The sequence below is a fragment of the Colobus angolensis genome, unplaced genomic scaffold (assembly GCF_000951035.1).
Source record: "Colobus angolensis palliatus isolate OR3802 unplaced genomic scaffold, Cang.pa_1.0 Scaffold233, whole genome shotgun sequence".
NCBI classification, from domain to species: Eukaryota; Metazoa; Chordata; class Mammalia; order Primates; family Cercopithecidae; genus Colobus; species Colobus angolensis.
Window position 1 is genome coordinate 3,065,217 of NW_012115522.1, and position 9,901 is coordinate 3,075,117.

A 9,901-nucleotide genomic window follows, 5' to 3' on the forward strand; every position below is an offset into this window, starting at 1 on the left:
GGGAGGTTCTTGGAGGTTCCTTTCTGTCTCCTGGCCCCACCAGGGATTTCCCCATTTCTGTTTGCTGCCTGAAAGCAGGATGAGGAAGGCCAAGGAGAGTCCTTGCACCCGTGAGCATCAGGATGAGGAAATGACAGAAGGAAGATGTGGGTTTGGGTTAGTGGCTGCTGGCGTTTCGGCCCTTGGTGTTTCTGGAGCCTCTGCGGATCTAGGAGAGCCTGGGCTGTGTGCAGGTCGATAAGCAGAGCTGTTCTTGTAGAGAAGGAGGGAGGTCTAGGGAGTTTAGCGCCATCCCAACCAGCCGTGCGTGAAGACAGAGTGAGCCACGCCCGGACGGCAGGACACGTTTCTGTTTTGGCGTCTCACTTTCCTCCTAGCATGACTTATGTGGGGATTCCTCAGGGCCTGCTGGAATGTGACCGCCCGCTGCCCAGCTGCCTTGGGTACAAGTCCTGGCTCTATGTCCCAGCTGTCAGGGGCTCAGGGAATCCTACCCAGCCACCTGTCCTGGGATGGAGTGTCAGCACCCACCCCTTGGTCATCATCGAGGCCGTCCTCCCAGTCCTGGGTGAAGGTACCTGGGCAACCAGGGCTCCCTTGGCCCCTTCACGCAGGAAATAGACATGTGCTTTTTAATGCAGGACACTTTGAGTGTTATAAAATCTGTAGATCTGGCAGTAGGGGCATGCTTTTGGGAAGGGTGTAGTGCCCTAGGTTGGTGGCAGAAGGGACAGACACTTATGCACAGGTGTCTTTGGTGATGGGGTATATTTTTATAACTTCGTAAAAAAAATGTATATGGAATTCTGTCTCTTGGTAAAGCTCAAAGCCAGGCTAGCCTGAGGTGGTGCAGGGCTCTGCTTCCTGTCCCTTTGACCTCCTTGAGAATTAGAAGCTGGCAGCTGCCGATGGTGTTTCCTGACCCATGTTTCCTGACCCATGATGGTGTTTCACTTCCCATGACGATCCCCAGCTTCAGATCCTCGTGGGGAGGGAAGGGCGTGTTCTTACGCGTGGGCTCAGGAGAGCCTTCCCTTCCCCTCTCTGTCAGAGTTTTCACTGCCATCTCGTCATGAGAAAGCTGTTTGAATTCCCCCCGCCCCCAGTTTCAACCGTGTAGATATAACTGGATATACGGATTTTTCTCTTTGTGTGGCAGGCTTCTTAATGCCATTGGTATACAGGGCAGGAAAGCAAGGAGGAATAAAGGGAGGAGCAGTTTGGAAACCACGGTGGTTTTGCTTGTTCTTGTTACTTGGTTTTGGTGCCGCCTTCCCTGCCTGTGCTCATGTCCCTTCTCCTTGGCGCTGGCGGCCTCCTTGCCTCCCTTTCACCCACGCTGCCATCCTGTGGCTGTCGTGTTGGTTCTTCATATGTGCTCTGTTCTCGGGGTTGCTCCATTCATGTCTTCTTGGAGGGTGAGGGTGGCTTGGGAACTGACCCAGTGATCACACCTACTTTCTGCATCTTTGTATCTCCCTCCTTCCCAGCCCACCCGGGCAGCAGACTCTGATGGAAGGAAGATGCCGCAGGTGGGCTTTTAGAAACTAACGGGACTGATTTCCAAAGCAGTTATCTTGGGAAACTGTTTATTCCGGTGATGTGACGTTTTTCAGAATATTTCTTGGAATCACCTTCAGGGTCTGGGGCTGTGTGTTGAGCAACCTTAAGGATGCTAGACACTCATTTAGCGCCCAGGGAGTCCAGCGAATGACATCTGTGGCCAAGCGAGGTCTCAGGTGCAAAGCAAAAGGACCATTTAAAGTAAAATAGCTTGGATTCAATCGTGTGACTTTTAAATTGGTTCAGAAAGCAATTGTGTGATTTCAGAGAGTGTTTTGAGCCACGGCCACATTGTTGTTGTGAGTCTATAGCTTGACTCCTTGGAGAACAATATTCATTTGGATGTGGAAACTCTGATTTGCTGGGAGAAATCTGTCCTGTTTCTGGTCATCCCAGGTTCTGACTTTTACCAGGGGCAAAAAAAAAAAAAAAAAGAGGGAGATAAATCCCATCTGTGAATTTGTCTTATTGGCGCCTTTTCCCTCAGCTGTCTTCCAAGTATTATTTTTACTGTTAAAAAATTTTTTAAAAAATGTGAAATGTAATGTTTTTACAGCAACAATATGAAATATATTTTATAAGGAATAAAATGGTACCTTGTCTGATTTAATGTGTGCCTGTCCATTGCCCCTTCCCCTGCAACAAATAAGATTATCACTGTCCTTGTCCTTGGTGTTACACAAATGGTAGCATATCACACTGTAGCAAAGCATGACGTTGATTCACTTATACTAACAGTAGGTAACACTTCCCAGTGACTAGGCCAAGTGTGTACATGGATTCCCTATTATAAATAACCCTATGAGAGAGTGCTGTTATTGTTCCCATTTTGCAGATGGGAAGAGTGAGGCAGAGGTTCAGTAACTTGCCCAGGGTTATAAACTGGGAAATAATGGCACTCCAGGCAGTATTTTCTGCTGCTTTTCTTGACTGCATTCCTGAGTCCTTTGAGGAGCAAGCAAGTGACATGGGAGAAAATACATCACACGCTACCTCTCGAATGGCTTCTGAACATGGTCTGCTCTGTACAGACATCAGTTCAAGGTGCTGCGATGGCCCAAGTGGCTGGCAGAGCTGGCCTAGGTGGGAAGGCTATTGGAAGCAGAAGGTATCATTCCACCCAGGGGCTGGTTTGTGCAATTTCAGTTTTACTGAACTTTAAGAACCACTTGGTGAAGCAATGATAGATTCCAAGACCAAGCCAAATAAACCAGGCTTGCTTGAAGAAGTTGTGGAAATGTGTTTAAACGTTCAAGGTATATTTAAAATAAGAGTTCAAGGTGGTGGGGGGCTAGGTGGGAGACCCAGCAGGATCCTTTCCGCACTGAGTCATCCTTCTGGTGGGGAGAAGCAGGAGCTATAGGAAGAGGCTCTGGGGAATAGGGAAGGCAAAGAGGCAGTGGAGCTTTGGAGATTGTGAAGTGTCTCTTGGGGCGGGTTGCAGGGACCCTTCCTTCACATTGCTGGCCAGTGGGGGTATCCCACTCAGGTACTTGATTATGGCCTGAGCCAGTCACGCACAGCAGCCCACAAAGCAGTTTCTTTTTCCCTCCTTTTTGCCTTTTTTTATATCTTGGAAGTGCAGTCAGGGACTTCCTTCTCCCCTTCTCTGTGTCCTTGTTCCAGCTCATCCCTCTTAAGAACACCTCGAATAGAATTACCTATTTTACTGCTTTTGTCAAGACCCCCACCAAGTTAGCTACCTGCCTTTTCCATCTGTAGCTTGCCCCCGACCCCTACCTTTGCAGCTGCATCGGTGGGTAGACCCCCAATTTTCCAGCTTCTGGGTGGATTTGGCTGACAGACACCAGGCTGGAGTTTGAAAGCGGGGAGCAGAGGGAAGTGGGGGTATTGAATCCTGTCTCCCACAGTGTGTGAGTAAATGGCTGTATTTCTCTGCTGAAAGCTATGGAGAGCTAGAGTCCTTGTGGGTCCAGGAACTCCCTTACCCCTACCAGGGCTCTCCGGCTCCCAACAGAGCGCCTTTCCATCCCTTGCTGATCTTCTATACCTGCCCACTCATGTAGATGGTTAACTCTCCCTGACAGACTCGGTTTGGGTTGCCTTGTGTTTCTCGGCTGGACTCTGACAGTGACACACCCTAACGTGTGAAGCTGGAGATAAAAGTGGCATCAGCAGGTTTTTCTCTGCCCTGCTCCTTGCTATGTGTCCCAGTCCACTGGACCCAAACCAGCAGGATCTGTACCACCTGGAGCTTGGTAAAAAGGCAGATTTCTACCATCTGAAACTGGGGGTGGCGTCAGCAGCCTGCCTCTCTGTGGTGCTGATGCACGCAGGGGTTTGGAGAGCCTCTGCCCTCTCTCTGGCCCATCCATTCACACAGCCATGTGCATTCATTCGCCCACCGGCTGCACTTGGATCTGGGCGCTGTGTCATCGGGGTGCACCTTGCCCATTCTTTTTTTTTTTTTTTTTTTGAGACAGGAGTCTCGCTCTGTCTCCCAGGCTGGAGTGCAATGATGCGATCTTGGCTCACTGCAATCTCTGCCTCCCGGGTTCAAGCAATTCTCCTGCCTCAGCCTCCTGAGTAGCTGGGATTACAGACAAGAGCCAACCATGCTTGGCTAATTTCGCCATGTTGGCCAGGCTGGTCTTGAACTCCTGACCTCATGATCCACCCACCTCAGCCTCCAAAAGTGCTGGGATTACAGGCGTGAGCCACTGCGCTCAGCCTGCCCATCCTCCTTTCTACACAGCAGGGCCATGCACTTTTTACCTCTGCTTCCTGGCAGCCGCAGCGCTGGTTTGTGTGCAGAGTCTGCTTCTGTCACTTCACTTAAAAACAGCAAACCAATTTATTAACCATTTGCTCAGTAGAAGTTTAATGGAGAAATCGTTGTTTAAAACAATCAGTTGGAAAGAACAGCTCTTTTACAAACAAGTTATGGCAGTGGCGAGTCAAAACCCCAGGTTCAATTTCCTATCCCTTTCACCTGCCCCTAGAAGGGGGAAGAGGCAGGTGAGCAGGAGAGAGGGGGCCATTGAAATGGTAGCTAGAGGAATTACAAAAATACACTCTGGTGTAGCAACAGGGTTGTGGTGAAACATGCCGGGGCCTGGGGAGGAACAATCAGACGGGGAGGTTCTGGAGGCCATGAAGCCTGCCAGATCTGCAGACGCTCAGTGCTTTGGGGAAGAAGGAATCCTGATTCCCAGGCGGCAGGTCTGGGGCTGGACACATGCTGTTTGGGGGATCACCTGGACGCCTGGGGAGACAGAAATGATTGAAAAATGGCAAACCTGATGGTTTTTCTCACCCCTTTCTATTCCCCCTGGAGACGGAAGCAGTGAAAGGGAGGCAAGGAAAAGCTATCAACCCAAAGAAATCGTTCCTAACGTAGCCCGAGGGGTCCTCAGCTCCTCCACGTCTCTCTCAGACCCAGGTCTACTGGCCGGACTAATAGGCAAAAGGGGAGGTCTGTGGGCTGTGACTCGATAGGCACAGCGGCAAGCCCCCTCCTGGGGAACAGTTCTCCCTGGTATTTGGAGCCCATGCAAAATAGTGCCCTTGTTTTACAGTTCTTTTGTTTGCAAGTGCTCTTTGAGCCCGATGGCACTGATATCTGACCATGAATGAATGTGCTCAGTCTCCATTGCCTAGAAGGATCAAAGCCTGAGGGTAGCAGAAAAGAGGAAGGCAGTATGGGGTCAGAGGAAAGGCAGGCAGACCCCCAAGACCAGCTGTGACAAGTTCTGTCTAGAGGTGGGCCTGTACCCCAACACCTTTCCTTCCTAGGACATCATTACACTTTCTGAATAGGGTTTTTGTTTGTTTGTTTGTTTTCGTTTTTTTTGAGACGGAATTTCGCTCTTGTCCAGGCTGGAGTGTAATGTGCACTATCTCGGCTCACTGCAACCTCCGCCTCCTGGGTTCAAGCGATTCTCCTCCTCAGTCTCCCAAGTAGCTGGGACTACAGGCGCCCACCACGACGCCCAGCTAAGTTTTGTATTTTTAGTAGAGACGGGGTTTCACCATGTTGGCCAGGCTGGTCTCAAACTTCTGACCTCAGGTGATCTATCAGCCTCGGCCTCCTAAAGTGTTGGGATTACAGGCAAGAGCTACCACGCCCGGCCCTGAATAGGGTTCTTTATCCCATTCCAGTGTAAGGTGGCCCCACTTCTTCCCAGCCTTCTCCATGTCGATTAGTATTAGATACCTTAGAAGTCAAGGACAGCATTGGTAACGAGTCCCCTAAGATGGAGACATCTCCATCATGTGTAGGGCAGGTTGGGTTGTGTGTATGTGGATGAAAATAAGGTTGAAGCCAGCTGTTATAGACTCATAAATATCCATATTGGAACTCACCAACTGTGCATGTTGGGGGAAAAGAAACAGAGAGATGGTTGCAGAAGGAGAAAGGAGAGTCATCAATAATACCCAAATGAGCTGGTTAATGTTTCTGGTTTCCATCCAGAACTTGACATCTGAGCAGAGCCACAGACAGAAGTTTCTTACCGGTTTTGTTTCAGTGCCTCTCAGTTGGAAGCATAACAGAAGATTAGAAAAACCAATTGCCCGGATAGAGGCTCGAATCATTTTTTAAAAAATAAATGGATTCCTGTTAATGGGCCTGATTTTCAACTGTGTTTAGGTAAAGAACATTGCCATCGTTCAGAATTAGACATGAGCTTCAGTGTCCCTGAAGAGCCACTTTAAAGAAGAATGTCTTTAAGATTTGAAAGAATTCAACCCATGCTACTTTTGAACGATTTGCTGTTAGGTGCTGTGCAGATATGTGTTAGAAAGAAATAGGAGGCTTGTGAAGGATCCAAGAGTATGACTTCAAAAGCAGTGCAGGTTAATTTGGAGCCTTTGGAGATGAGTCATCCTGCTAAAATAAACACATCAGCTTTCTCTTCACAACTTAATACATGTGTCCATATTTGGTAGCAGGCCTGTGGTGAACATGCCGGCCTACCTGCAAAGGGGCCGTCTCCATGCTAAAGTGTGGGCACCAAACATTAGCATATGCACTAATATATCATCAAGGAAGGTTATTAGTGACACCGCTACCTCTGATGGTATGGGACGCAACATAAAACAGCACATGCAGATATTTTTTCTCTTATGCTCGGACTCAGGGAAAAGCCCCACTTGGGTAATGTTTTGGGGTGATTGTGAGGAACTGACTGGTTGTGTTAGGGCAATGATACAGTTTGGAAGTTTGTCCTCTTCCAATTTCATGTTGAGATGTGATCCCCAATGTTGGAGGTGGGCCTAGTGGGCGGTGTATGGGTCATGGGGGTGGATCCTTCAGGAATGCCTTGGTGCCCACCCCGCAGTAATGAGTTCATGGGAGATCTGGTTGTTAAAGGGGCTGGGACCTCCTCTTTTCTCTCTCTTGCCCCCTCTTGCTATGTGGCACGCCAGCTCCCCTTGCCTTCTGCCATGCGTAAAAGCTCTCTGAGGGCCTCACCAGAAGCAGATGCGGGTGCTGTGCTTCTTGTATAGACTGCAGAACGTGAGCCAAATAAACTTTGTTTATAAAGTACCCAGCCTCAGGTATTCCTTCATAGCAATGCAAAATGGATGAATACAGGCAAGTTTCTTAGCTATTTAAGGAGATGTATGAGACTCTGCAGATGATCATATTCCCATATACTAATTAAGGCACATATCTTTGATGGTTGGGATTTTCCTAAATTTTCAGAAAATTCTACTGTGCTAGGTTGCCAATGCCACTCAAAGTGATGTATTGGTTGATGGCCTAAGGAAAGTTGGGTTTTGAATGACCAGGTAATCAATTAGGGTCTTTGATGTATATTATTAGACATATGGACTTGCATAAGGTGCCTGTGGGGGTAGGAACAGAGCAGAAGAAAGAACAAGGAAGAAAGAAGAGAGGAATAAAAGCAAGCAAAAAAAAAAAAAAAAGGCACGCTGGAAAGAATCGAAATGGAGGAAAGATGAACCCCTTTAGTCTATATTCTAGTAGCTACTAGGTTCCAATTCTCCACGTCTTGCTCAGTAATGATACCATTGACCATAAGGAATCAGTCCCTCTCTGGCAAGGTAGCAGGATGGACAAATGGCTTGTGGAAGGAGGAAGAGCAGAAACCACACCTCCTGATCTTAACAAGACCTCTTTGGCCAGGTAAAATGGGAAACTTTAATGTTTCCACGGAGCCAGGCACCCTGAGACCTGGGGAAAGGAGAAGGGATCGGTAAGCTGTCTTTGAAGATGAAATAACACATCATAGCTGTGGTATCGGACTCTGTTAATGGCTAAGAGTAGGTCCTGCTCTCGGTGTTTAGAGAGACAATCTCGAGGAAAGGTGAGCTGACTGGTTGCTATGGCAACCGGATGGGCATATTGTTCCATTTAACTGTCCCCATAGTAACTAAGCTCCTGGGGAGTGATAGAAGAATTAGTTATCTTAACATACTACTATTATCCCCATGGTAACCAGTCTCTAGCCAGGAGTGGTCAGCTTCAAGGTGCAATCATAGGAAAATATTTGCTGCCTAGAGAAAGGGTGGGCTGGACTCCTTGAGGGGTGTGTGTGTGTGTGTGTGTGTGTGTGTGTGTGTGTTTGGGGATGAATGTGCTTCTAGGCCTGGGAGCAAGGCTAAGACAGTTGGTGTGTGAGGTCTCTCCTTGCCCCCAGCTTATTGGTGCCCAACTCACTCATGGGTTGCAGTGGCCGGTACAGCTGGGAAGAACGCCCCTTCCAGGCTACACATTACCATTCTGGTGCAGGGTGCGCCGGCGCTGGCTGGACTGCATGCTCAGGACCAAGTACTGCCTCATAAACTCACTGAACCGCTTCTGATTGGCCAACTTCCGGGCCGACTTCCGGGCCCCAGTGAAGCCCCCAAATCTCTTCTGCAGCTGCTTCTGCTCCATCTCACCAGCCTCCTCCATGCCAGGCTCGGGCTCCTCCTGCTCCTGGAACAGGCTCCGGACTCGGGGCATTCGCCGCAGATGCTGCATCTCCGAAGCTCTCGGCTGGTAGAGAGCAGCCGCTACATGCTCTGGGGCGGCAGGGCTGAGCTGCCAAGAGCTCCTGGCCATGACCTTGGTGCATGGAGTCCAGAGGGGGCTGGGAAAGACTTTCTCTTCACACTCGAGGATGCACACCTGCAAAGATACGGGTGAGAGGAGGGGAGAAGGAACAAGGACCTCTGTTAATCCAGGGAGAGGGAGGAGATCCGGCCCACTGCACCAGTGCAAGTGCTTCTGAAGCATCTAGTTTATCAAGTAACGTGCAGCACTTTTACACAGGTTTTTAGGTTCGTAGAATTTCAGAATTGGAAACGAACAGAATCATCTGACTCAGCTCCATCATTTTACAAAGAAACCACGGCTCAGAGAGGTGAGTGTAACTTACCTCTGGTGTCACAGCACGTTAACATAGGAAGTTAAGACAGGATGAATGCGCCCAACACCACACCCTGTTACATCTTTAGTCGGGTTTTTGGAGCCAAGCACAACTCATGACTGTCACCCATAAAGACTTTTATTTTGTTCTTTCCTCAGGCTTGTGGAAGGTCAGATGGGTTAAAGAAATTGGGGATGTGAAAGTATGTAGTCAAATCTGCAGGTTTATTTTAAGGTCACTGTGTAAAGATCTACCCGGGTGTTGTTAATTTTTCATCCCTCGTACAGCAGTTGTCACTATCTGTGTATCATTTATAGCAAATGGGGGTCAAGACCCTGTGGGGTGTAGGCAGACTGGACGTGCGAGGCCGAACCTGTGATCCAGTTCCAGGTTGGAGGAGAGATGCCATCATCAGATGTGAGCCCAGCAGACCCGCCCTGTCCCTGGGAACACTCTGCTCTGGGTCTCCTGCCAACCCTGACTTCTAGCCACCAGCTGGACCGCGATGTTTCTCCACCCCCTCTTGGCTGGTTCTGACCTTGGCCCCCCCCCTCCCCCCCCACGTTCTTGGTTCTGATTGGGTCTCCTGGAAGCCTCTGCCCCTGGCATTTCTTCCTATTTGCTGTTTTGGCTTCACCCCTAATTTCAGTCCAGGTTTCTGGCCTTAGCCGGCTGGAAACCCCTGACCTTGCTGTTGTGAGTCAGTAGGCAGAGCCCCTCATCATAGCATGGAGCTCCTGCCTGGCTTCCAGGGCACCTTCTGGGGCAGAGGCTGCAACTGTCTGGCCTGTATTCATCTCCCCTTCTCCTTATGCACAGAACACTGTTTTATTCCTAAAGGCAACATATATGTTTCCCAAGCTTCCTTGCAGCGATAAGTAGCTGATGACATAAAAATGGAAGTGTAGGCCGGGCGCGGTGGCTCAAGCCTGTAATCCCAGCACTTTGGGAGGCCGAGACGGGCGGATCACAAGGTCAGGAGATCGAGACCATCC

General features: G+C 49.3%; 1 protein-coding gene across 3 annotated transcripts in view; it reads right to left on the minus strand.

The window, feature by feature from the left end:
- Positions 1 to 4,377: 4,377 nt before the first annotated feature.
- The window catches only part of PNOC (prepronociceptin), a 27,184-nt gene continuing 21,660 nt past the window's right edge, over positions 4,378 to 9,901 (minus strand). Inside the window, exons 1-3 of one of the 3 annotated variants that reach the window (XM_011944565.1) lie at positions 8,916 to 9,056; positions 8,213 to 8,665; positions 4,378 to 4,789 (exon numbers count right to left, since the gene is read on the minus strand). In XM_011944565.1, the coding sequence (XP_011799955.1) occupies positions 8,261 to 8,599 (339 nt within the window). In that variant the 5' untranslated portion in view covers positions 8,600 to 8,665; positions 8,916 to 9,056 and the 3' untranslated portion in view covers positions 4,378 to 4,789; positions 8,213 to 8,260. Of the gene's footprint in view, positions 4,790 to 8,212; positions 8,666 to 8,915; positions 9,057 to 9,901 lie in introns of those variants that run through there. The other 2 variants (XM_011944564.1, XM_011944563.1) reach the window with 2 other exon arrangements.